The sequence below is a fragment of the Podarcis liolepis genome (genome assembly GCF_965112155.1).
Source record: "Podarcis liolepis genome assembly, chromosome: 11".
Lineage (NCBI taxonomy): Eukaryota > Metazoa > Chordata > Lepidosauria > Squamata > Lacertidae > Podarcis > Podarcis liolepis.
The window spans coordinates 65,345,506-65,372,643 of NC_139565.1; the positions used below are offsets into that span (position 1 = coordinate 65,345,506).

At 54.9% G+C, this 27,138-nt stretch overlaps 1 protein-coding gene across 4 annotated transcripts; it reads right to left on the reverse strand.

The window, feature by feature from the left end:
• Window positions 1-2,055: 2,055 nt before the first annotated feature.
• Window positions 2,056-27,066, reverse strand: TMEM8B (transmembrane protein 8B). Of its 4 annotated transcripts, none has more exons than XM_083465597.1 (13): window positions 26,980-27,066; window positions 20,247-20,433; window positions 17,135-17,342; window positions 15,878-16,011; window positions 14,558-14,829; window positions 12,986-13,326; window positions 11,961-12,057; window positions 11,660-11,783; window positions 10,827-10,969; window positions 9,493-9,671; window positions 6,806-6,952; window positions 4,418-4,534; window positions 2,056-2,519 (listed from the first exon to the last, which is right to left on the reverse strand). In XM_083465597.1, the coding sequence occupies exons 1-13, from the start codon at window positions 27,059-27,061 to the stop codon at window positions 2,175-2,177; spliced, it is 2,376 nt and encodes a 791-aa protein (XP_083321723.1). In that variant the 5' UTR covers window positions 27,062-27,066; the 3' UTR covers window positions 2,056-2,174. The 4 variants fall into 4 exon arrangements, with proteins under 4 accessions (XP_083321723.1, XP_083321725.1, XP_083321724.1 ...); XM_083465599.1 differs by lacking the exon at window positions 26,980-27,066 and adding an exon at window positions 26,143-26,238; XM_083465598.1 differs by lacking the exon at window positions 26,980-27,066 and adding an exon at window positions 26,143-26,238 and having other exon boundaries at window positions 20,247-20,436.
• Between the last annotated feature and the right edge of the window lie 72 nt (window positions 27,067-27,138).

Here is a 27,138-nt window from a genome sequence, read left to right on the forward strand (position 1 = left end):
CTCTCCAAGCAGCTACTGTTCTTTTCACCTGGGGGGTTGGACCCCATAGCTCCCCTGGCATTGCTCCTAAAGTAGGGGGCCGGCTGGGTGGAGCTGGCCTGAATGGTCCATCTAGCATCCATCTGCAGCAACGGCCTGGGGAGGTCCAGAGGTGGGGAGGGCAACCTGGAAAGGCATGGAAGGGCGGCAGGCAGCTCTCCTCTCTCCTTTGCCCCCCAGGATCTTGGAGGCAGACTCCCTGGGCTGTGGGGCTTCTAGCTTTTGCTCTGCTGCCAGTTGGGACTGCTGGCCTGGCCTGGGACAGGGAACATCTCCAGCCCTTCAGCTCCCTGGCTTCACTCACAACTGCTGGCCTTGCTGGCTGCTGGGAATCAGAGTCCCTCAATGCCTAGAACAGCGGTTCTCAAACTGTGGGTCCCCAGATGTTGTTGGACTACAACTGCCATCATCCCTGAGCTCTGGGATGATGGGAGTTGTAGTCCAACAACATCTGGGGACCCATAGGTTGAGAACCGCTGGCCTAGAGGGACATGGCGTGGGGTCTTCTGCACTCCCACCAGCCAGGCACTTTCCAAGGCATAGGCAGGATGTTTGAGTGAGAGTGTTGCATGTGCGTAGCTCACTGTGTAGCCAAAGGCACCTTGGAGAGGGAAGGTGGAAGGCTTTGTGACACGCTTGGCAAAGAGGAGTGCCCAGCAGAAGGCAAGCGGGGGACGGGGGACAGGGAACACTCCTGTTTGAGTCAGCCTCCTATGGCTACCCAGATCTGCTCCCCACAAGCCTTCCAGACCCCCAGAGGCGAATGCTGTGTGGGCAGCCCTGGGGGTCTGTTTCCAATGCTTCTCTTCCTCTTCCTCTTCCTCTTCCTCTTCCTCTTCCTCTTCCTCTTCCTCCTCCTCCTCCTCCTCCTCCCCAGTCTGCCAGGCTTTCCTCCCTCTCTCCTTTCTCCTGCCAAAACCAAGAATGAACTCCCTCCTAAAGGCTTCCCTGGGCACAGTTTGGGTCTTTCTGAAGGCAGCCAGGCTGAGGTGGAGAGGAAGACATAATGTCCTGTGCCACCTGGTGAGCCCAGGGCGGAGTGGCTGGGCAGTAGGCGGGCAAGGGTCTTTAGCAAGCTGGACGGTCGCATCCTGCCCCTCTGACTGAGCCAGCACCGACTGGTACATTTCCAATGCCCACCTAGCCAGGTGTGCAGACGCTGACCTCCCATGAAAAGGGAAGCAGTTGTGAGGCAAGACATAAGAAACACCCTCAAAGCAAGCGGTGGTCCCACACCAGAGTGGCGCTCAGGGGGAGCGAGTGCCGTGCCCTCCCACTCCGTGCCAGTGGCCAAGGATGAGGGGAGCTGGGCACCTGGAAGCAGGGGGGGGGCTGTCCCATTTTGCCACCTGAGGCATCAAGGGAACGTGCCACCCTCTGCTCCCCACGCCCTGCCCACCCAACCGCTTCTGCCACATGATGTGCGGAGCAGAGCCTTCCGCAAAGCCTTGCTGCTTGTCTGCTCCCATTCTGGCAGTGGTGGAAGCAGCAGTGTGGGCAAGGGGCCGTCTCTGGTCCTTCTGCCACCCGAGGAGGCTGCTTCACCTGCCTCATGAGTGGGCCAGCTCCGTTGGGGAGGCACCCCTTTGGCCACCCCCAGACAGGCTGCTCTTTCCTTCTTGTGGGGCAATCAGTGCCCAAAGGGCAGTGTGGGTCCCACCCACAAGCCCTGGCACATTCAGGAGCTCCTGCAAACCTTGCCCCACTCCTGTTTGGGGCTGCTTTGCCCCTCGATTCCTGGTGCTGGGTTGCTCAGCACACAGCTGCCCCCCTTCTCTTTCTGTGCCCTTCTTGCCCTGCACCAGGCCTGTCCAGGATTATAGGTCCGTTGGCACCGCTGGCATATCAGATGGTCTTTCCAGCAGCCCTGGAGCCAACAAGGGGGCGACTCAGCTCCTTGTCATGGATCGTGGTGGTTCTGCAGCCACAACTCCTCCTCCTTTCCTGCCATGGCCCTGCAGGCAGCCAAGTGGGCATCCCATGGAGGAACCTTGGAATGTTACTGATGAGGTGGGTCTGGGCACAAGTGTCCAGGCACGTGGGCGTGTCTCTGGCCATGGGGCCCCGGGAGAGGGGTGCTTGCCCGCCTGCCCACAGCCCCCGCCTGCCCCCTCCCCGGGCAGAGCGGCCCCCCATCAGCTGGTGCAGACGCTGGTGACGGAGGCCCCCGCCCCGGGGTCCACCAGGCCCAGCTCCTCCTGCTCGTTGATGCACAGCTGGTAGCCGCAGCCCTTCCGGCGAGGGAGGGGGCCAGCCAGGCCGGGGGAATCGGGTTTGGCCTGGGGGGGCAGCAGGAAGCCCACACTGCCGGCGATGAGCATGTGCCAGATGCTGTGGATGTAGAAGTAGTTCTCCTCCGTCTCCACAAAGGCGTAGAGCAGCACCGCCGAGGCTGCGATCAGCGCTCCGGGCAGCAGGTAGAAGGTCCAGCGCTGCCACGTGGGAGGGTAGCAGTGCCTCCGGCGGATGCTACGTGCCGTCTGCGGAGGAAGGAGAGGGTTGTCAGGACCAGGCGACCCAAGTCCAGGTGGTTTGGGGAGAGGCAGGGCTCCCTCATGCCCTCCACCTTGTGATCCTAGAATTGTAGCATTGGAAGGGGACCCCCAGAGGTCATCTAGCCCAACCCCCTTGCAACGCAGGAATCAGAGCTAAAGAGCCCCGGGCAGACGGCCAGCTGACCCCTGCTTGAAAACCTCCATTTCCTTCCTTGTGCCTCCCATTGTGGGGAAGAGCTCCAGTGGTTCATGTGGGATGTAACCCACTGGGAGCAGTCAAGTACAACATTCCTTGCAATGCTAGAGAAGACACGCGAGGGAATGTTTGGTCCAGCCAGTCGAAACTTCCTGTTCCTCCTGGCTGGAGCATCCTTCCTTTGCATGTGATAGAAAGTGGGCACAACCTTACCTGTCCAGGTAACAAAAGGACGAGTCACACAGCACACCTCTCTCTTTTTGGCTTCCTTCATCATGTGACCAGCTTCTAGCTAGGACTGCTCTGCCAGCTCTCAGCAAGCAGAAGCACTGGGATTATTCCCCCATATGGGGTAGATCCACATGTACATATAGTCGTACCTCTACTTACGTATCCCTCTGTATACGGGATCTTCGGGTTATGGCCACGGCAAACCCAGAAGTATATACTTCCGGGTTTCGCCCCGCGCGCATGTGCAGAAGCACACCTCTATTTACATAGACCCCCCCAGAACGAATTAAGTTTGTATCTGGAAGGTCCACTGTATTTGTAACTAAGTCTGCCTTCAGGAATCCAGCTGTGAACTGATGTAAGTAAACTTCTTTTATTGACTTTGAATAAGATAGCGGCATCCTGATTCTTTTAAGAGGGATTCAAGGGAACTTACCAGGAACATACAATTCAGTCTGAGACAGACTGAATTGTATAATAGCGAGAGGCTTACACGAGCCTGCAAGCAGCTATCTGCTGTGCATATAAAAAGGGGAAATGTAACTCTGCTAAGTAAAGGAACTTGCTAGCGCTATTTAGGAAGGATATTAATAAACAATATATCCTCTCCTGCCACCCTGAACATTCCCACAATTCAATGCGCTGCATGCAGTAGATCCCAGGTTCAGTCCCTGGGGGCATCTGCAGGTCGGGATGAGGAAGACTATGCTTCCTCCATTCTTGGAGAGATGCTGCCGGCCAGAGCACATCATTGTGGGCTAGCTAGGACAACAGTCTGGCTTGGTGTGATGCAGCTTCCAGAGTGGTATAAACATTACAGAGCTTGGTGGACCATTGACCTGCTTGGCATAAGACCACATCCCGCCTTCCTCATTCAACCCAAGGCAGGTTCCCACTTGCGGTTCCCAGGCGCTGATCAGGCCCAGAACAGCTGAGCTTTCGAAGGCAGTGACTTCCTGTGACTTCGGGCCACACTCTGGGGTAACTGCGAGTTGCTATTCTTGGGGGTGATCCCAAGATCACTGACCTCTGCGCCACAGCAGTTAGGGGCATTAGTAATCAGTTTCCTGGTGCAATGCCCCCGCTGAGGGTCAAAGGGGTTCTGTGTGCAGCCCCCCTCCCACAGATGGCAGCCTTAGCCATTTCCTCACGGACTCTGCATGTTCCCTCAGAAGAGCTCCTCGGGTCTCCAGGATTTCAGTCCTATTCCAGGCTGAAAGAGGTGAGAGGAGAGGCCCTGATCTTTCGAGGAGCTGTGGATCTGCGTTTACTGATTTATGACATTTGTAAGACACACGTTCTCTAGGTGCCATACAAATAAGTTCTCTATTCATGGAAACAAACGAGAGACGGACCGGATTTCAGGGGCCACAACCCCAGGTATGTAAGCCAGCCAGAAATCCTTGCCAGGCGGCCCTGCCTGCCCCCAGCCCTTCTGGCAAGAGTCCCTACTCACCCAGGCGACGGCCATGATCCCTAAGGCAAAGAGGCTGGGGCCCAGGAGGTTCCAGAGCCCGTGTCGATCCAGCTGCAAGGCCATGGAGAGCAGCATGGCACCCAGGAGGTAGAGCACCTGCCCAGGGGAGAAAGGGGGTGAACCCTTTGGTGTGGATGCTGAAGATGCACAGGCAGGGAAAGGGTTAAACCATGTTGGGAGGGGGGAGCGAGAGGTCTTCCAAAGATGGGGGGAGGAATGTCCTGAACTGGATTCTTCCTGTGTGCCTGAGAAGTTGCTTTTGCTCTGTTCAATTACAGAGGTGCCTTGGTATTCAAATGCCTTGGTTCTCAAACACCAAAACCTCAGAAGTAAGTGTTCCGGTTTTCTAACGTTTTTTGGAAGCCGGACATCCGATGCGGCTGTCGGCTATTGATTCCGGGGCAGCTGCACCAATCAGAAGCTGCGCCTTGGTTTTCAAACATTTCGGAAGTCAAACAGACTTCCAGAATGGAGTAAGTTTGGCTCTTTTGTTTTTGCTATTTATTTTGCGTTTTCATTTTTGAGGCTTTTCCGGTTAATTTGTTTTTGCGACTGTGTGGAACCCAGTTCAGCTACTGACCGATGGATTGTGTGACTGCAGAAACTGATAAAAGCCCCCCCCCCCATCCAAACAATGACTATCATCAGTGCAGGTAAGGGGGGGGGAGTACTGTATTTTTCCATGTATAAGATGCCCCCTATTTTTGCAGCAACAACCAATCACCAGTCCACCCTCGGCGCTATCCGTGTATAAGACGCCCCCTATTTTTTGACATTATTTTTTAGGGGAAAAACTAGTCTTATACATGGGGAAAAAATTAATAATCTGCAATACTGTCTTTTTAATTTTATGGTACAGTACATTGCTTCTTGCTTTCATTTTATGGATCAGTGGTCTTGTTAGAAAGTAAGATCCATGTTAAAATGCTGTTTTAGGGGTTGTTTTTAAAAGTCTGGAACGGATTAATCTGTTTTGCCTTACTTTCTATGGGAAAGTGCACCTTGGTTTTGGAACGCTTTGGTTTTGGAACGGACTTCCAGAACAGATTAAGTCTGAGAAGCAAGGGACCACTTCTTGCAGTTCTGCTTGCTATGCGACTTAATGTCTGTGCATGTGTAAAACCCATCTTCTCCTGCACCAACTTTGTCCAGGCTTTGCAGAAGTTCTCCCCAGGGGCACTAAGCTGAATCCCCCCCCCCATATTGATGGGGCTGCTATGCCCTGCTGCTGCCAGCCAAGTGCCCGGGAGCCCTCCATGTGCCCCCCTTCCCACTGAGGATCTCCACCAGGGATGCGTGGGGCAAAGCGTCCATTACCAGCTGGTGGGGGCCAGGGATGGTGGGCCGAGTCAGCCTGGCTGGACTGGCCAGACTGGGGGGGGGGTCTTATACATGTGATGTCATGAGTGTGCAATGCCACCCTCCAAAATGTTGGGTGCAACTCAGTGCACCTGGCTCTCCCCCACCAAAGCCTTGGCTGCCTCCTCTCCTCTCCTGGTGAGGCTTGTGGGATGTGAAACACAGGAGCAGTCAAGTACAACATTCCTAGAGTGAGCATGTTTACACATGGGGAGGAATGTTTGTCCAGCCAGCAGGTCAACTTCCTGTTTCCTTCTGGGCTGAGACAGACTTCCTCTGCATGGGACTGGAGGTGGGCGTGGCCTCACCTGTGCAGGTAAGGACAAAAGCACAGGGCAGGGCAGCCATCTCTCTCTCTTTCACTACATGCATCGAAGAAGCAACATCTGCTTAGCCAAGAGAGGAGAAAGGGACTGTCTCCTTATGAGATAGTTTCCAGGTATATGTTACTTTTCTAAGCTAAGTCTGCCTTCTGGGATCCTATTGTGAACAGAATGATGTGTGAGTAAACCTTTTTATACTTTTATAGAAAACTGTGTCGTGTCTTATCTTTTATGAGGGAATAAGGGGGAAATACCAGAGCAGTTATTATAGAGGCTTTAGCGAGCCTGAGCAAACGCATCCGCTGCGAGTTTAAAAAGGGGAATGTTACTCTGCTAAATTGTGGAACTTGTTCACACAAGTTGGAATGGCTATAATCAGACAAGATATCCTCTCCTGCATCCCTGAACATTCCCACAAGGCTCCCCCCCTCTTCTTCCAAGGAAGCGCCCCGCCCCCCAGCCACATAAGTGGCCCCACTGGTCCTTCCACAAACACCAGTGACTCACTGTGGGCATCCCGCGTGGCACTGGCCTCGCAAGGAAGCCCTTCCCCTGGCCTTCTTGCCAAGCTTGTTGCAGATCATAGAATTGTAGAGTTGAAGGGGGACCCTCAAGAGTCATCCAGTCCAACCCCCATGATGCTGGAATCACACCGAGTGACTCCCCACACCTTTGGTCACCTCACCTGCTTAATGACCATCTGGAGGCGGGCCATGGCAATGACGGTGACCCAGACGGACATGAGGGACCCCAAGAAGTCGCAGAACTGCAGCACGTCGTAGTCCATGATGCAGAAGACCACGATCCCCGGCTGGTCACAGGCGTGGTAGAACTGGAGGGACGGGAGAGGGAAGGGGCACCAGAAGTTGACATTTGTCACGCAAAAGCTGTGCGGGACTTTCAGGTGGCACATGGCGTCTTTGCTGTTCTCACTGCCTGCGATGCCCTGATGAGGTCTGCGCTGGCGCTGACTGAGCAGGAGGAGCGGAGGCGGGGGGGGGGTTAGGCAGTGTGGGAAGCGCAAGGGAAATGCCAGCTCCCCATGTGAGAGCAAGGAAAGTGTCTGGGAAGCGGCTGAACACGAAGCAAGCTGTGAGGGTCCACCAAGAAGGCAGCCGTCCTCTTCTCTCGTTGCTTTGAAAATGAGGCTGCAGAGCTGAAAGGCGCCCCAGGGACAGGGACAGAACTAGCTGTTGGTGAGGTTGGCAGTGCCAAGGCTGCAGGCCCAGGGAGGGCATTGCATTAGCAGCAGAGACTGCAGGCCCTGGCATTGCACTGCTCAGCTCAGGTGCCAGGGAACTTGCCCCGCTGAAGGAGAGGGCTATGGCACCGTGAAGGTTGTTAAAACCGGGAATGGAGGGGGCACTTAAACAACTCCCAAAAAAACCCAAGTCCCCACCACAGCCTCTAAGGCCAGGACAATGACCGTTGACACAGGCACCAGGCATACACAACAGAAAACCAGTCCATCAATAAGCAGATACCATCTTTCGTACTCTTGACAATCCAATATAGAATCAAATAATCTCCAAAATTCAATGGCTTGACCAATTTCCTTGGTTCCAGTGGCTAATGACTCCTCTGGAAGAGGGGAAACCAGGTCTCCCCTGGCTCCATAATCCCTTCAGGATCAGGTCACACCCTCCTTCCCCCTCCATAAGGTGGGAACTTAGCCACACAATAGGAGGCAGGAGGTGATCAAGGCAGAAACCCAACAGGATGGTGGATTGCATCCTGATACTTTCAAAGGAGAAGCCTTGCAGCCAGGGGGATGTGCAAAAACGTTTATTGTTCTTTAGGAAAGAGGGTACGTAAAAGGTATTGGAAATTGGAGTTATTGACAGGGGTGGGGGTGGGCTCATGTTTCTACATGCCAAACATCCTACTCTGTGACATATTTGTGATGTATCAGTCCTTCCTCACTCCCAGAATCTGGGCAACCAAAAGTCCCTTCATGGTCGCCATCTGTTGTAAACAAAACCTGCCCTTTTCCCTTATGGGGTATCCAAGGGCCCGTATAGAGTCTTTAAGTGGGTTCTCTCTTGGTAGGAGAAAATGACAGAGGCCAACCAGAGAATAATGAGAAGCAAAGCAGCTCGTAAGCCTGATCTTTATTGAACTGTTGCAACAGGGGGCTCCTCTCACACGCAGGGAGGGAGGAGGACCCAGAACAAAGGTGTTCCTGCCCTTATATAGACATTTTAAATTCCCTGCCCTGGAGCTCAAGACCACCTCTCCATACATCATGCATACATCACAGAAGGGGTGTAACCTAAGACTACCCCCCACCAACATCATACCTACATCACAGAAAAGGCGGTCTACAACAGAAATTTGAGTGTTGTTGTTTTTCCTGTCTGGCAGGTTTTTCTGATAATGCCTTATCTGATTGCCTGGTGATTTCCCACTTCCTGAGACAATGGGAAAGTTCCCTCACCCCCTCCCTCCTTGCAAAGAAAACATTTGGTCAGTTTGGGAGTCAAAATTGTTTCAGGGAGTCAAAATGGCTTCAGGAAGGTCTTCCTGTGCTGCTCCAGACATTGGTACATTTATTAACATTTTATTTCTCTCTCTCTCTCCCTCCCTCTCTCTCTCTCTATATATACGAGACCTTAAAATTCTTATAACACAATGATGCTGTTGAAGAATGTATTATGGGAAATGGGGAGAGGTCTTAAAAGTTCAGGCAACCCCATGCTCAGGGTTCTTACTCCATGTGTGTGTGAACCCTGCTGAAACAAATAAAGATCCGGTCTACTGACTGCTGTTTGCTTCTTTACTTGGCAGGAGATTCCTTCTTTCGCTGACCAGGAGAGACCCATGGGGAGTGGCACCCCAATGAGCTGGGCAGTGGAGCAAACCTGAACCCAGACCTTTTCCTTAACAAGGTGCACAGGAGCTGAGCTGCGCTTTGCCCCCAGGGTAACTGCTGTGGTTTTTATTCATTTTAACTTGGCTGCAGACTCCTTTTTGAACCTGACTGATTTCTGGACCCGCAGAGCTAGACCCTGGCGAAGTTGGGAAACCCCTTTTGCAGGGGTACCCCAAGTTTTATCGCTCTTTAATGCATTGGGGCTCAGTGTCGTGCAGTCAGTGGCCTGGGGGACTAGGCTGGTCCCCTAAATGTTCCCAGTAAATTAGAGTATTAAAGCCTAGCGCCTCCTTCCCCAAACCCAGGAAGCTTCTGCTCAGCTTTAGGGCAGGAGGTGCAATCCTCTGATTGACACACACACCCCAATCACCTTCACAGGCTGTCGCCTCTGGGCCTACCTGTTCCCCTACGACCAATTTCACTGCATGCCGCTGTTGGGGCTCCTGGCAAGACCTCTTGGGCCTGGACCACACACACCCCCCCGGCCTGCTGCCACTCACCGTGGAGAAGAACATGGTGAAGATGTAGACAGCAGCCTCCAGGATGTAGTTGCTCCGGACAGCGATCACCACCGGAGGCACAAACATGAGGTTGCTGAGGCAGAGAAGGAGGGTGGAGAGGAGCTGGAAGCCGTAGGAGAAGGCGGCTGTGTTGTCCGTGCAGCCCCAGCCGCTCCAGCCTGAGAGAGAGAGAGAGAGGAGTCAGGGCTGGCAGCCACAGGGGGGACCCAGAACAAGAGATGCTGCCATTAGGGATTGTTCTTAGGTAAATAACATAAATAAAGTATACTATTCATTTCATCAAATCACAAATTTCAACGAAATTAACTCATAAAGTTCAACAAACGAACAAAGCAGAAGACCCAGTGGATCAGATCATTCTCCAGTCAGTTCATGCATAAGGTCCACCTGTGCAATAGTGTCTGGGCTTCATCAGTAGGTAAAGCTCATATGTGATATTACAGGATGGCAAAACAAGGCCAATATTCCGGAAATCCTTGTCTTAGACTCTGTGAAAGGATTCTGTAACAACCTTTTATGTGGATTGTTTGGAACTTATGAACAGACAGGTGGAATAGACACTATTACACAGATGGACCTTATCCATGAACGCACTAGTGACTCATCTGATCCACTGGGTTTTCTGCTTTTTACATTATGAGGTACTTCCGTTGAAATTTGCGATTTGATGAAATGGATAAAGGTAAAGGGACCCCTGACCATTAGATCCAGTTGTGGCTGACTGGGGTTGTGGCGCCCATCTCGCTTTATTGGCCGAGGGAGCCTGTGTACAGCTTCCGGGTCATGTGGCCAGCAGGACTAAGCCGCTTCTGGCGAACCAGAGCAGCGCATGGAAACACCACTTACCTTCCTGCCGGAGCGGTACCTATTTATCTACTTGCACTTTGATGTGCTTTCAAACTGCTAGGTTGGCAGGAGCAGGGACTGAGCAATTGGAGCTCACCCCGTCACGGGGATTCGAACCGCCGACCTTCTGATCGGCAAGCCCTAGGCTCTGTGGTTTAACCCACAGTGCCACCCGCGTCCCTGATGAAATGAATAGTATACTTTATTTACCTAAGAACACAGCCGGTACGTCTCATGTGTTTATTATGCTTTATGTGACCATAGGTTTGTTTGTGTGTTGTTTTGCCATTAGGGATTGAGCAGGGACCCCCCACTGAGCTGTGGCCCCTTCTCTTCCTCCCGGGCTCTGGTGACTGGGCAGAGCAAGGCAGCTTGCTCTGAGAGGACGGTGGCATCGCCCGGCCTCCCTGGGGTGGCAGGTGGGCCAGGCTCCCTGCTCTGCAACCCAGACTCCCGGAGCAACTCACCCGCTTTGCACTCGCAGGCTGCATACAGGTAGTTGTTGGTGCGCAGGAGCTTGCACTGGCCATAGGGGCCGCAGTCGTTAATGCAGGGGGACAGGTAAGTGCGCAGGTAGACCTCGGCCGTCACATTGCCACAGGGCTCCAGCCTGGCAGGGGGAGAAGGAAGGCAGCTGAGGACGGGACAAGGGATCAGGGGCACTGCAGGGTTCCTGTGGGAAGGGGCCTGAAAGGGAGGGAGGCAGTGTGGTGTAGGGGTTAGAGTGTTGGGTTAGGACCTGAGAGAACAGGGTTCAAATCCACACTGGGTGCATTTGGAGCCAGGCGCTGCCTCTCCGCCTCAGCTACCTCACCAGCTTGTTGTGTGAGGGTTAAATGATGAGTGGGAGGGGCACTTTGCAGGGGGGTGGACTTGATGACCCCTCTGGGTCCCTCCCAACTCTACAATTTTATATGCCCTTGGAGGCCCCTGGAGAATAAAAGAGAAATGCAACAAACAAGCAAATGGAAGAAAGCCGTTGCAGAAGAAGGGGAGGGCAAAAGTGTTGGAAGAACCCTCCCCTTCCTCTGGGCCCCTCCACCCCGCCCCCTAGACAAGGGTCAGGTCTTATTCGTCTTGCAGGTGGGGTGCAGTGGGGCAGCTCTGCTTGCAATGACAGCAAACACACACCCGGATCCCACTGGGGTGGGGGCAGAAGTGGCTTCAGAAGTAGGATTAAGCCCCCCCCCATGTGTGTCCCTGGAAGAACACCCCCCCCCCATTCCAGCCAGCCCCTGCTGGAAAAGGAGCCCTGGGGGGAGGGCGGGGGGGTCATTGTCTCTCCTGCTGGCAGCCTCACCCACGGTCGGCGGCACAGAGCAAGCGCAGACTCAGGTACCAGCTCCCAGTCTGGGGGTACGGGATCCGCAAGCGGGTCAGGGGGGCCGTGGCGTTGATGGACAGGAGGTACCCTGCCAGCAGCTCTGCCAAGGGAGAGGAAAGCAGCAGGTGAGCCCAAAGGGTGGCCCAGAACGTCACCCGCTGGCCACCCACCCACCTTCCCGCCTGGCAGGGGCTGCTCCCCTTCACTCTGCAGGGAGAGCAGCCCTGGCAAGCCACGGGGGGGGGGAGGGGGGAGGCTAACCTGGCCTGAGCCTTACCTGTCTCGCAGGTGACTGAGGAGTTCTCTTCGGACGCCAATGGGACCTCGTGATTCAGGCAGGCGAAAACAGTGGCGTTCTCCCCTCGCAGAGAGGACTGTGGAAAGAGACAGCAGACTCTGGTCTTACTGAGTTGTCAAATGTGCCGTTGAGCTCATTGCCTCAAGCATTCTTCCATGGGGGGGGGGCAGGGTGGTGTCCCAAACCCACCCACACTTACCCTGGACCACTTGTGAACTGCTGAGGGTCTTCGTTGACCACTCACAGATTTTTCTGCCTGTTGTAGAAATTGTAATGCGCCGGGCCAGAGGTGTGATTTTAAAATTTCAGTTTTCATTGCTTCACTTCTTTCTTATGTTGCATTTTAGTACATTAAATCCAATATAAGAAAGAAAAGTAGTAATAAAAATACAATTAAAAAATCAATGTGGGTATTTAATGCGGACGCATCACAGACTACCTGAATGAATGGGTTCTAGGTCTGCTTTCTGTTTTGATTTTATATTACGTATTTTGTATTCTCATTTTGCATTTTTCTGTTGTGAACTGCCCTGGGATCTTCGGACGAATGACGGTATACAAATTTAATAGATGATGAAGAAGAAGATGATGAAGAAGAAGAAGAAGAAGAAGAAGAAGGTGAACACAGACCGCTCGTCGTCAACAGACCAGGGTCTGGGAACGCTTGAGCTAGGACACAACAGATGGATGTTTAATATATTTTAAATAAAATTTAAAATTGTGGAATGAACCCTTCCTGAAGCTGGAGCACCAGACTATTAGTAAGAACAAAAGAAGAGCCCTGTATCTGGATCAGGCCAGTGGCCCATCAAGTCCAGAATCCTGTTCACACTGCGACCAGCCAGATGTTCAGCCTCAGCACCCCATGTTCCATGTTCAGCCTCAGCACCCCACACTCCAGCTGGGGCCCCACAGGCCTGAGCTCCCCGCTCCCTTGCCAGCGCTTCCCTTGCCCCTGCCCACTCTGAGGTCCCACAATCTGAGCCCCCCCCCCGGAGACTTACCACATTCAGCCTGAGCTCCAGGTTGAGGGCTCCTCCGCTGTCCAGGATGGGCAGGAGGTGGATGGCAAAGACGGCCGGCCGGTCGGGGGGCACCGAGACGTTGGGGCCAAAGAAGATGTAGAAGTGGACAGAGAAGGTGTCCAGCTCGTTGCGCAGGGTGGGGCGGATGGGCCGGCAGCACTCGCTGACCGCTGGCCCCGGGCGCTGGGTGCTGTTGAGCTCAGAGGGGGGCAGGACCTCTGCCAGGGGCAGCCCCCCCATGGAGCCAAAGGAGTGGGGCATGTTCAGGCTGGAGCCCGGCAGCTGGAAGAGGGCGCGAACCAGGCCAGTCCGAGAGCAGTCTGGGGGGGAGGAAGGAGGAGAAGGGGGGCAGGTCAGGGGACAGGTGCTGGCAGGGCCCCCTCACCCCTGTCCCCTCCCTTGACTCCCAGACCTCCCAGGCTCTGAACCCCGGCTGGGCAAGGGCCAGGAACTCCCCGCAGCCTTGCACCGCTTGGAGATTGTGGTGATGTGTAATGGTATTATTGCAATGTAATAATAATAATATTATAATAATTTAAAATTTATACCCGCCCATCTGCAGTCAAACCAGCAATCCATGTTTTGCTAGGCAGGCGCATGATAGGAGCTGAAGCTGATGGAGCTTTCCTGTAAGTTTGCAAGGGGGATCTCTGTGAGAGAGACTCCCACTGTGGCCTGACAGGCACATAGCTGTAGATATTCTGCTTACCTGCAAGGTCTTCTCCTCGTCTCTTCACCACCAAGCCAGAAATGTGAGGACATCTGCTAAGTCTGAGTTCCAATTCAAGCTACACTTAAGGATGCATTTGTGCCCAAATTACCATTGTGAGCCTGTCTGAGCAAAGCTGCTATATCTGAGTATTCTGAATACAGGTAGGTGGCCGTGTTGGTTTGCCGTAGTTGAAACAAAAAATAATAATTAAAATAAAATAAAATAATAATAAAAAAATTCCTTCCAGTAGCACCTTTGAGACCAACTAAGTTAGTTACAGTGGTACCTCGGATTAAGTACTTAATTCGTTCCGGAGGTCCGTTCTTAACCGGAAACTGTTCTTAACCCGAAGCACCACTTTAGCTAATGGGGCCTCCTGCTGCTGCCGCGCCGCCGGAGCACGATTTCTGTTCTCATCCTGAAGCAAAGTTCTTAACCCGAGGTACTATTTCTGGGTTAGTGGAGTCTGTAACCTGAAGCATATGTAACCTGAGGTACCACTGTATTGGCATGAAGAAGTGTGCATGCACATGATAGCTCATGCCAATAACTAACTTAGTTGGTCTCTAAAGTGCTACTGGAAGGAATTTTAAAAATTATTATTATTTTAATTATTTTATTTTGTTTTGAGTATTCTGAGTAAATGTTATTTGCACCCTTCTGGGCGGTCCTCCTCCTCACCCAGCCCCTGATTCTTCCTTAGCCGAGGATTGAAGGAGCCTCTCTGTAGCTTGCCTTGTTCCTCGTCCGCTTGCAGATTCCCAGGAGGCCTTTGTAGACCCCCCCCGCCTGCTCTGCCCCTCCTGCCCCAGTTCCTCCCAGTCCAGCCCCTCGCTCACCCTTCAGCTGCACCACCAGCTGGAAGTTGACGTTGGTGGCCACTCCCAGGTACTTCTCCACCAGGATGTAGTACCAGTTCTGCCAGAAGGGGAGGTCCAGGGCCAGGCGGCAGGTGGGGCGCCCCCGGCAGTCCACGGCGGTGGAGTTGTGCAGGGGGGGCGCCTTGCCGCGCACTTTTAGCCACAGCGGGCAGCCCTCCCCGCTCTGGTTGGCGCCGTGGCAGTTCCTCAGCTGCACCAGCACCCGGGATGTGTAGCTCGGGATGAAGACCCTGGAGAAGGCAGGAGGAGGAGATTGGTTGGTTGGTTGGTTGGTTGGTTGATTGATCCAAGGATCTAAAGGGCTCCCACCCTGCCCGTCAGCCCTGGCTCTCCCTTCAGAGAGAAGCAAAGTGCCTTTGAGCCCCAGGACTCATTCCTGGGGGGAGGAGGTGGGGGCTCTGAGCCAGGAGGAGCTCATCCCAGGCTGCCTGCAGGGGGCCAGCCCTACCAGGAGGCCATGTGAGGTGGCTGCCTCAGGTGACAGATGCAGAGGGGCGAAGAACAGACTGCTGGGTGCGCACCACGGGCTGGTTACGCCAGCTTTCGGTGCAGGAAGCTGCTGGCCCACTCCCAGGGAGGAAGGAAGAGTCAAGGGCCAGTCTGGCCAGAATGGGGGGGGGGCATTTCTCCATTGCCATGTGTCTGGCACTGGCCCCCTCCTACTGGGCAAGGAAAGGTGGGGCTTGGGGAAGAACTAGGGGGCAACAAGGAGACCCTTGGCTTTTCTTTAGGGATGCAGTTCCAGCCCTTGAGACTGCAAAGTGCTGAGTGTTGGGTGGGGCAGGATTACTGGGGGGGGGGGCGGCACCTCAGGACCCTGCATCACCCCTTCCTCTTTGCCATGCGGACTTCCAAGGAAAGGCAAGGTTGAATCCAGCAGGAAGGCTGAGACCTGCATTAATTGATTATGAGAATCAAGCAAGTCTTCCTGTAGGTGTCCCACAGCATGATTAATTATGCAAATGAGGTCACTCTTCATGCAGATGCACCTCTAGCATTATTCATTATGCAAATGGGGTCACTCTTTGTGTATATGCCCCTCTAGCATTATTAATTATGCAAATTAAGTCACTCTTCCCATAGGTGTCCCTCTGGCCTTATTAACTATGCAAAAGAGCTTATTCTTCCCATAGGTGCCCCTTTAACGTGATTAATTATGCAAATCAAGTCGCTCTTCCCCTGGGGACCCTGCTAGCATTTCCCCTCCTCCTCCTCCTCTTCCCTACAAGCAGGGGCAGGGCATCTGGGGCAGCGGCGCTGTCTCCTTTGCGCACTCACTTGTACAGCAGGGAGCGGTTGTGGGGGGAGAGGACGTGCTCCGTCACATAGCCGGGGTACAGCACCCCAATCCCCACCAGGCGCTGGACGATGAGCTGGGGCTGGAAGAGGTACTGGCAGTCCTCAGCAAGGCCCTGTTGGTGGGGGGGGGACACAGTTAGAAGGGGGACCCCCAGCACCCTCAGTCGGGCGAGTGGCCCAGATTCACCACCAGAACTTTCAGGAGGACCCACACAGTTGCCAGGATGACACCAAGCTGGCAGCCAGGCACCCCACCCCCAGCAAGCTATAAACTGCCCAATCACAGCAGCACAGCATTCCCGCCCCCCCCCCCCAAGCCTGGTGATCAGCTGTGATTCCTGGGGCTGGACTAGATGACCCTTTGTGCCTCTTCCAACTTTTCTACTATTCTTGTGGTCTGCAAAGAGGGCAAGCAGGGCTGTGCCCTGGCAACCCCCTTTCCCCACCACCCTCTGGGCCCCACTTCAGATTTCCACAGGGCTGCACCAATTGCCCCTCTCCCTAAACCTCCTGTGCTAATAATAATAATAATAATAATAATAATAATAATAATAATAATAAAAAATTTATTATTTATAACCTACCCATCTGGCTGGGTTTCCCCAGCCACTCTGGGCTGCTTCCAGCAAAATATAGAAATACAGTAAGTGGGTAGGTGGAAGCCCTATACCTAAGACGTTGGGTGCTTGGTTGTAGAGGGGCTGGGGTTGAAGGCAAGGAGTGGCCAAAGAGGGGGCTGGGGGTTGTGAGTGGGGCTGGGCTGCTGGCATTCATCCCCAAGAGTCGAGCCAAGATGAGCTGCCTTGCACTGGGCCAGATTCCCTTGGAGCTCATGGGCGCTCCTTCCTTAGAGGTTTTCAAGCCAAGGTTGGATGGCCGTCTGTCAGGGATGCTTTAGTTGAGATGCCTGCATCCAGGGGGTTGGACTAGATGACCCCTTGGTGTCCCTTCCAACTCTGTGAGACCACCTGTCCTCACAGCCCAGGGCTTTTCACCTTGACTGCTTGCCACATCTCACTGCTTCAGGTCTTCCCCAGCCCTAGTCAAGAGACTCTCTTAACTGAAGGAAAAGCCTTAATAAAAACTATTTCACAAATAATAATGAAGGAGTCATCCTCACCTAGGGCCGGCCCACCCATGAGGCAAGGTGAGGCAGCCACCTAGGTCAGGAAACTCTGTGACCCTTCCCCAGCCCAGCCCTGGCTGGCCAGCCAAGAGGCTGAGCGTCTTCCTCACCTTGACGGAGATCTTGCCCTGCTCTTTGGGCAGGTGGGCAGCCAGGAACCAGTCCCCAGGCAGGGGGCTGGTGATGTTGAAGACCCCTGTGGTCCTGTTGGGCAGGGTCCAGGTGAGCGTGAGGGCAAAGGAGCCTGGCACAGCTGTGTCCCGGGGGAAGTGGGTGCGCAGAGGGTTGATGACGGGGGGCGCCCCAGAGCGGAAGTACCTGCCAAGGAAAGAGGGGGAAGGTGAGCAGCAGAGCCAGTGTGTGTGTGTGAGAGAGAGAGAGAGGGGGGGGGAATTCAGAGGGAGGGGGGAAATGGAGAAAACAGGGGGTGGGTGGGTGGGTGGGTGTCTTTATTGATTTATTCCATCCTGTGCCCAGGCCAGCAAGCTACAAAACAGCAACAGCAACACATTCAAAGCTCAAATGAGGGGTGATTGAGTCATAGACTCCTGGAATCCTAGAGTGGGAAGGGACCCTGAGGATCATCTAGTCCAACCCCCTGCAAGGCAGGAAGATGCAGCTGTCCCATTTGGGGAATCGAACCTGCAACCTTGGCGTTCCTAAACCTCTCTTTTGAGTTGGGGAAATCTATCCCCAGTGTATCCTGAGCAGATTCCTGTCCAGCCTATCTCCTTTTTTGGGGGGGGGGCTCCCAGGACAGAGTCTCCAAGCCGGCCATGGCCCCCTTGACAGCCCTCCCTGTGGCCAATCTAGTCTGAGGGAAGCACAGTCCATCTCCCCCCTCCCTTCTTTCCATCCCACAAACAGATGCTTGCCTGCTTGCCATCCCATCAACACCTCCAGCCAAGCTTCAGGCCATCGGGGCTGCTGGGGGCAAAGAGAGTGTTTGGGGGCATTCATGCTCCCCCATGCCTGGAATAGTTTGGGAAATGTTGTGGAAGCTCACTCCTCTCTCTGTCCCGTCTCCTTCAACATGGGGGGGGGGGGTCTGCAGAACCTCTGCTGCAGGTTTGCCTGACAGGCGATGCCCAAAGTGTGACAGGTGGCCCACCCTGTGTCGTCGTCCCCCCATTGCCATGCATCAATCTCCCCTGCCCCCCCCCGGCCTGGGCTGGCTTCCCCCACCGTGAGCCCCTGTGGGAGGGAGGAGTGGGACCCTCCGGCCAGAGAGGGGTTCTGCTTTCTTCTCCCCCAGGCTTGCTGGGGACTTGGCAGGAAGTGATTTTCCATCCTCGTTCCCCATTTTCTCCTGCGGGGAAGCAGATGGCGATGGGAGGGGGAGGGGAGCACTCCGGTTGCCTTGGAGAAGCAACCATCGCTTCTTCCTTCCCCTTATTCTTTCGAAATTTCATTTCAGTGCTGGGTTATTAATATTGATCTTCAGCGTCGTGGTCTGTGTGTTTGTGTGTGTGTTTGTGTGTTTGTGCTCACGTCTCTGTGTGTGTGGCTTGGAAGGGAAGGAGCAGGAAGATGACTCATGCAGAAGATGGTTCCCTATCTGGAAAACTCAGGAAACATTCCAGGCAACAGATGGTCCACTTGGCCAATGCCTCTTCCACCCTCTGAGCCTGGCTGGAGATGCCCACCAGAGCCACCTCTTTGGGGGGAGCCATGACCACCGAAGAGGCCCAAGGGAGCTTCAGGTGCCCAGGTCCTTTCCCCCGCCTCCTGCTGCAGAGACGTGGTGAGACAGCTGGGACTTCTCCTCAACAGAAATCTCCTTGACATAGCTATCCATAATATCCGTAGATTCTGGTATATAGGACAACTTTTTAACCCCGGAAAAGAGGTTAAAAAGTCTGGGGTCATCTTATACGCCGGGTATGGCTGCAGTGGGCAGCAGGCTCTGCTCCACACCGGGAGGAACCCGCCCAGCGAAGCTGCCCAGGGATGCTAAGCCGGCTTCGCTGGGCGGCTAACTCCTGGTGCGGAGCCCACCACCCACTGCTGCTGCCCAGCGAAACTGCTGAAGCGTATAAGATGACTAATACGCCCAGCCGCCTAATACGCCGGAATCTACAGTACCATATTTTTTGCTCCATAAAAAGTATGGGGAAATGTGTGTGCGTCTTATGGAGCAAATGCAGACGGGAGGCTCTGCTCAGCGCTCCCTTTAAAGAGTGCGTGTGTGCGGCTCTTGCTGGCTTTTCCCCGAGGAGGGAGAAGGGCAGCCCGTCATAAGCCCAGAATCCTCACTGGGGCAGTGTGAAGGAATGGGCCTCAGCAGCCCCACTGGCTACAGGTCCTTCTCCAGGCTCAATCCCCTTTCAGTCCATAGCTTGGCCTGGGGGCCCCTCAAGGATTCTGTCCCCATTTGTGCATTGAGAGCCTCATCAGAGACCTTTCTCCAGGTGCCTCCACCATCAGAGATGAGTGCAGCCTTCCCCAGGCAGATCCCCCCACCAGGTGTCATCAGCTGCGTTTGACACGCCTTTGCCATTTCTAAGTTTGATGTGCATCTCTTAAATATTGTAAACTGCTTTGAGACCCAAGGTGAAAGGCTGCTTCGATTTTATGTTTCAATAAAATGAAATGAGCAATAATTTGGACTACACAGAGAAGAGTTTGGATTTGATATCCCACTTTATCACTCCCCTTCAGGAGTCTCAAAGAGGCCAACAGTCTCCTTTCCCTTCCTCCCCTACAACAAACACTCTGTGAGGTGAGTGGGGCTGAGAGACTTCAGAGAAGTGTGACTGGCCCAAGGTCACCCAGCAGCTGCAGGTGGAGGAGCGGGGAATCGAACCCGGTTCATCAGATTACGAGTCCACCGCTCTTAACCACTGCACCACACTGGCTCTCACTACACCACAGAGTACAAGGTTCCCTCGCTAGGTCTGCCCCATTCTGAGCATTCCCCAAGAAATCAAGAAGCACTTGGCTGTCCATCTGACCTCAGGAGGGATGGCGTTGCAGGACAGGCCTGGCTAACAGATTTCAGGCTCATGAACCCTCTCCAATCTCACTGCAACATAGACACCACAGGAGGATGGAAAATGAAGAGGCAACACCCAGCTCTTTCTCCTGGAAGCAGCCGGGATCCTGTCCCAAACCCAGCACTGCCCGCTCTGGTGGAGCTGTGGGCACAGGGGCGGCAGGAGTCTGTGCAGCCAAGAGGCTGAGGTCCCCTCCCTTTCTCCCTCCCTCCTTCCCCTGACTCACACAGTGATGCTTCGGTCTGGGCACTGGTCCCCAAAGGTGCCCCCCTGCTCTTTGAAGGTGATGAGGTTCCAGACGGCCACGACGGTGTCCTCTGGGATGCGGAAATGGAAGAGCTCGATGCTGGTGAAGGAGCGGAAGGGGTTCAGCTTGCGGGGGGTCCGGGTGAAATAATCGGTGACAAAGAGGCCTTCTGAGAGAGAGGAGAGGAGAGAAGTGGCTACTGAACACCTCCTCAGAGTAGCCCTTCCTTCCCCCACCCTCTCCACCAGTCTGCACAGAGCACGCAAAATCCCATGTTTGCTAGGTGACCAAAGGATTAAGACACATGGAGTTTCCTGCACAGTCCCAGGCACTCTGTGAGGCCACTTCCTCTGCTTGCCCAGACGGGAAGGGAAACAACAGGAATATCACTTTCTGCCACCTGAGGAACAGCTTCTTTCTTTCTCGTCATGCAGCCACAGGGAGAGGATACAGGGCCTGCGCACAGACACCATCTTTGATCTAAACCAGGCATAGGCAAATTCCAGCCCTCCAGATGTTTGGGACTACAATTCCCATCACCCCTAGCTAACAGGACCAGTGGTCAGGGATGATGGGAGTTGTAGTCCTAAACATCTGGAGGGCCGGAGTTTGCCGATGCCTGATAAACCATATATTTTGTCATCTTGAAATCTGTTTTGCCTGACTTATTTCACTGTTATTTTCAGCTTGATTCACAACAGCAACTTTATGTGATTCAGCAATATTTTTATATTCTTACATTGCAGACTTTGTGTTGTTACTTTGTTCAGAGGGATAATTGTAGAAAGTGACATAGCTTTGTCCCATGTTTCCGTGTTAACGCTGCAAAGGGTGGTATATTTTTAACTCTGTTAAACCAGACTCTAATCTTGCTCAAGTGAGTAAGCAGAAGGATAATTAATAAATAATATATCCTATTATACGTTCCAAATCCATCCCAACAATTCTCCCCCTTTATGTTGCAATGCCCTGTCCATGTGGCCAGCCCTCTCCAGACATCTCTCACAGGGGCAAACAGTCAGTGAGCCCCACGCATTAGCTTTTCCAGCCCTGCCAGGAATTAGGCCCATTGACCCACCCCCTGCCCTACGCCCCTGTCTAGGCCAACCCCAAATGGCAGACCAAAGCTAGAAATGAGAATCTCTCTCACCCCCAAATTAATTAATGCACAAACCTTGTCCTTCCCAGCTGCTGCCCCTCCCACCACACCCCTTGTGCACCTGTTTGAGACGCAGCCATGAGCATGCTGGGGGGGGGCGTGCCAATGCCTCACTTTCCACCCAAATCTGCCCTCTTCCTTGGAAGATTAACAGGTCTCCTTCCAGCTGAGAGAGAGAGGGGACTTTGAGGTCCTAGGGGTTGGCCAGTTTGGTTCCCACCAAGGGTCCAGGTCCAGGGGAGGGCGCAAAAACTGCACCTCTCCACTCTGGCTCCTCTGGCGAGGGTGCAAGGCAGCTTAGGGGCCCCTCTGCTTTTAAGGTGCGGCATTGACATAAGACTCAAACACCGTTTAGTGTAAGGAGACTTTCCTTCAGCAGTCCTCAGAGCAGAGAGCCTTCTGTCAACCTCCTGCCCTAGCCAGCCACAAACAGCCTCCACAGATCACCTGTTGCCTAACAGGTGGGCATTGCCTGGCACTCCCTGCTCCATCCCTGTAGGAGCAGCCCAGGAGGAACAAGCAAGAAATCGCAAGGCCATTCTGTGCAGAGCAGCGAGATTTCTCTCCTACTCTGCAGAGGATGGAAAAAAACACGCTCCAGCTTCAGAAGTGAGAGAAGGCAGCAGTTGACAGAGAGAGGAGCCCCTGCCAGGGCTGGTGTGTGGGAAGAGAGAAGCAGCATGGCTCTGGAGCGGCTTCCTTTGTTTTGCAGAAGTCGGATGGGAACCTGCTCTGCTTCTCTCTGCAAGTGGGCAGCAAGGAAGGGGGAGGCCAAGACTGGCAGCTTTGCTTATGATGCATTAGCAGCCCAAGGAGCCCCTAAGAAGAAACACAGAGCCTGCTGCCTCTGACCAGCTGCTCCAGCACCCTCTTCTCACAGCAGCCAAGTGGGTGCCTGTAGGAAAGCGGCCAGCAGGATCTGAGCACAAGAGCAACTCTCCCCTCTTGCAGCTGCAGGCACACGTGCTTAACCCTGTCTGTGGTGCCCACCCCTTTACCCCAAAGGATGAGACAAGAGACCAGAGTAGGGGTTCAAATTGGCCACAACTTGATTGAGCTTCAGACGTGGGAAACTTGGCACAGGCCTTGGCAGGTCACCCTCTCAGCCCGCCTGGCTGAGGATATGCAGGCAGATGAGGTCCAGTGAGAGAGGACTGAAAAGCGCAAACCTACACAGCATGCCCTTCCACTGACCTCGTCCCGGGAGTTTGACCTACATGCCGCCACTCAAGCAAGTGGGTGGTCCCCGCCCAGGTGAGCCCCGCTGGATGCCGCAAACCCTGCCCACCTGTGGGGAAGGGAGGGCGGAAATTCCCAGCAACTGAGATTGGGAAGTATTGCTGCCTCTGACTGTGGTGAACAGAGCAGAGCCATCCTGGCTAGGAGTTACTGACACCCCCTTCCTTCATGAATTTGTGTAATCCTGTTTTAAAGCCCTCCAGATTGGTAGCCTCCTGGGCAAGTGAGTTCCACAGTTTAACCCTCTGCTGCATGAAAAAGGACTTTCTTTTATTTGCCCTGGATAGACTGATTCTCTCTCTCTCTCTCTCTCTCTCCAGCATATGAGAGTGCAGCTGCCTACAGGTTCCTTGCCTTTCTATGACCAGGGGAGCATTTGGAATTGTGGTGGCTTTCACAGCAGTGTCTTAACACACCATGTGTGGCCCATAGCCAGCCTGGCCAACAGTGTGGCTGCTTCACTCTGAACCAGCCAAAGTTTCTGAACACTCTTCCTGGACAGTTCTTTGGAGATTGCATTGCAGTAGTCCAAGCAAGATGTAACTAAGGAATGTCTCCATCTGGCCAGATCTGATGTCTACGCAAAAGCACTCCTGGCCACTGCTGGAGTCAGGACATCCAGGCTCAGGGCTCAGTCAGGGTGTTCCCCCAAACGGCCAGCAACCCACTCATTGACCAGATGAGCCCCTCCTCCCTGCCCTTTCTTTTCTCCTGGCCAGGACCTGGCTGTCTTGCCTAGACTGAACCTGAGGTGCCTCACCCTCCTCAAGTCTATTCCCAACATCAGGGGCTGATTCAAAACTTGGTTCAAATTCCTTCAATTTAGATGGAAAGGAGGGGGAGAGTAAGCTTGGTGTCATCTGCATACTGGCGACACTGAACCTGAAAACCCAAAGCAACCTCACCCGTTGCCACTTTCTCCCCCCCCCCTCCTCCCCATGAGTTTTGAACCTCCATCTGCACCAGACAGCAGAGTCAGCAGAAAAGAACTAGTTACAGGTAGGTAGCCGTGTTGATCTGCCGTAGTGGAAACAAAATAAAAAAACTCCTTCCAGTAGCACCTTAGAGACTATCTAAGTTTGTTATTGGCATGAGCTTTCGTGTGCATGCACACTTCTTCAGATGCACACGAAAGCTCATACCAATAACAAACTTAGTTGGTGTCTAAGGTGCTACTGGAAGGATTTTTTCATTCCCTCCCCCCCGACTACGGCAGACCAACACGGCTACCTACCTGTAACTAGAACTATGGAAGGCACCACACTGAGCCGCATGAAGAGAAAAGAACTGTGCAAGTTTTGGTCCAAGACAGCAGGAGGGCCTGAGGCTGGGCATGGCTGCCTCAGTTCAATGGCCAAGGGTGTGCCAATTCCCAGCAGCCGCTTCCTCAGGTAGGGCTGGGCAAACCCTAGAGAGTCACTGCCAGGCAGTGCCAACAGCACTAAGCTGGCTAGACCGAGGGCCTGGCTTGGCAGCTTCCTAGCCACCCCCTCCCTTCTCTGTGAAGCACAGTGTACCTAGGTGATTTTATATAACAAACAAGCGAGCCTGGAGCCCCTTTGCAATGGCATTGCATCTGAATCTAGCGACCTCTCCTGAGACCATCTGCTGCCTTTAGGGTACCCAGATTTGGGGAAAGGAGATCACAGGATGGCTTCTGAACTACCTCACAGCCACGATGCTGGCAATCCCTTTCTTCCCCCTGGCATTTGCTGGGCAAAGGCACACTCCACCTTCTAGCGGCGACGTGCGCATCCCAAGTCTCCAGAGAAGACAAAGAGGAGATTCCTTAATGAGGGCGATCCCCTCCGAGCCTGCAGGCGAGCGGCCTTAATGGGAAATCCCAGCAGGAGCTGCCCAGACTCCGGAGCCTCCCGGGGGCGCGGAGAAGACAGCCCAGCCGGGGGCTTTGCAGGAGCAAAGGAGCGGAAGCCCCCCCCCCCAGGCACGTCCTTGGCGAGGCGTGTTGGGAAGCGCATGCATGTAAACAGAGGAGGAGGCTCCAGTTGGATGCCCGCTGCCCGGGGAGCGCAGTGCTTCCCTCCGAACAAAGCCCGCGCGTCGCGCAGGGCCCAGGCTGTAAATCAGGCTAAGTGCTGTCAGCCTCCGCCATAAAATACTTTTTTGTAAGTTCAAGGGAGCACATATAATATTCTGCCAGCCATTTCCCTCTCCATGAAAATGATCTCATTATTCTTGCTGAAAGCCATCAATTACCAGGTAATTAAATGTCCTGGGATGTTAGTGACAGTATCACTAAATCTACGCCCGGAGTTATGAAGCCCGGCAAGCCACGGACGCCGCCGGCTCCAGAGAACGATCGGCGGGCAAGACCCAGGCAGGAGGGTGTCCATTAAAAATGGCAAATGTGCCCCCCCCCCCGCGCGCGCATGACCTCCTATTTAGCGAGGGAGGGGAGTAAGAGCGGGCGGGGAGAGTGGGAACTGGGCCAGCGAAAGCAGCGGAGGCGGCAGTTCCCCAGTTGGGAGCCAGGAGAGGAATAGGCAATGAGAGCGCCGGGGGAGAGCCCTCGTGGTTTATTTAACCAGCAACGTAATGACGGGTAATTTATTCCCGTGATTGAATTTAGACGGAGAGGACAGGAAGGGGCCACCGAGGCTACAGACAAAGGGGACTCTGTGCGCGGGGGAGAGAGAAGCGATGGTACTGAGAGGCGGCTCGGAGGAGGACAAGGCGCTTGCCTGTAAATCTCTTCCCAAAGCCCACCTGGTCCGTGTGACCCGCGCATCAGGCGAAAGGGAAGCTTAAGCCCCCGGGGCGACCGGGGCTCCCCCCGCACATCCTTCGACCGCTGCCCCCTCCCTTCTTCCGACCCGTGGAGGGTCTTTGCATCGCTCCCCTCACTGTAATGTCCTCAGGGCAGAGACCTGGCGCGCGCGCATCTGCCCACTTGTTTTACTCTGGAAAACAACATTATTATTCATTAAATTTCATCCGAAGATCACAGGGCGGTTTACAGTACAAAACGCGAACTGCTGGTAACCAGTTTACACTTCAGAGGGACCCCTCCGAGGCTTCCCTGCTCGATTATCTCAAAGCCCTTTGGGGGGGTTGTTTTTTTAGGAGAGGGGCGTAAATCCTTAGCGGTCGGAAAGTGGCGAGCAACTCCCCGGAGAACTACCGGGTAGAGGGCAAACGGGGCCGGTCGGGCAGGCTGTGGCGACCCTCTCCCCGCCGGCCGGCCGGCCTCCCCTCCCCCAGCCAGCTGGAAGGCAGCTCCAGCTCCCGGCCGCCCCCTCTCCCTCCCTCCCTTTCAGCACCAGGGCGGGGGACAGCACCCCGGGCCTCCCCGCCGCGGCCTCTCCTTCAGCACCACGCCGCGCCCGGACAGCTCCCGGCCGCCGCGCCCGTTTCTCTTCCCGCGGGGGCGGCGCTGGTCCCGAGACTCCCCCGCTGGCCGCCCGTTTGGGGGGGGGCGCCCTTCTCCCTCCCCCGGGCTCCCCCCTCCCCACTCACCGGCCGGGCGTCCCAAGCTGAGCCAGGCGAGCAGCTGGAGCAGCAGCTGGAGCCGCCCGAGAGCCGCGCGGCCCATGCTGCGCCCGGAGCCCAGCCCAGCCGAGCCGAGACGCCGCCGCCACCGCCGCCTCCCCGCCCGCCTGGACGGACGCTGGGGCTGCCGCGCTCCAGCAACAGCAACAGCAACAGCAGCAGCAGCAGCCATGACGTCAGGCTCAGCTGCCGCCCGGAGCCTCCGCGCGTCCCCCATTGGCCCAGCGCACGAGGCTGCCTGGGGAGGCCACGGCCCATTGGCCGGCCGAGCTGCCCGTCACTCGCCGCTCTGCAGCGCCGGCCGCCTCCGGACCAGAGACCGGCCAGATGCTGGAAGAGGAGGAGGAGGAGGAGGAGGGCGCCTGGCGGAGCTGCCCGGCTGGGGGAAGTTGGGGGGGGGGCGTTCCGGGTGCCTTCGTAGAGCAAGGGAGAGACTCTGAGAGGGCTCTGGGGGTGAGCCGCCAAGCCCTCCTCCCCCTGCCCCAGAGACAGGGTCTGCTGGGCCCACCGGGGAGTCTGGGCTTCCCCACCATCTTCCAGCTCCACAGAAGGAGCAGGAGGGCATTCCCTCCGTTGACCGGGTCGCTACCCCAAAGCCAGAGTGTCGTGCCCAAGCAGAGGATGAACGTTGAAGAAGGGGGGGATGGGTTGGTCCGGCCCCCGCAAAACAACTTGACTGATTCCTCCCCGCCCCCCACGCGAGACAATTGCAGGGGAATATGTGGAGCTTGACGCACAGACACCCCCTCCACGCACGTCAGTTCCACGCTTTCGCTTCCCTGCTTCCAGCTCAGCATGAGGCACCTGAATTCCCAGACTCGCGGGGATGACTTAAGCAGCTGCACAGCCCCGTCTGGGTGTGACACCCCACCCCCCTAGGGAGCATTGCCTCACTTGGCCGGCTGAGACACCGGCAGCTGCAGAGACCTGGCAGGGAGGAGCGGAGTCCCGAGTCAGCCCAGT

What these genes read in the sequence shown, in the direction of transcription:
- TMEM8B (XM_083465597.1), bottom strand. Translation starts at nt 27,061, where the DNA reads ATGCTCCCTAGGGGGGTGGGGTGTCACACCCAGACGGGGCTGTGCAGC. An exon ending in CCAGACCGAAGCATCACTGT is followed by an intron (nt 17,343 to 20,246) that starts GTGAGTCAGGGG and finishes TTTCCTTGGCAG; the next exon opens with GTACTTCCGCTCTGGGGCGC. An exon ending in TCACCATGTTCTTCTCCACG is followed by an intron (nt 6,953 to 9,492) that starts GTGAGTGGCAGC and finishes CCGTCCCTCCAG; the next exon opens with TTCTACCACGCCTGTGACCA.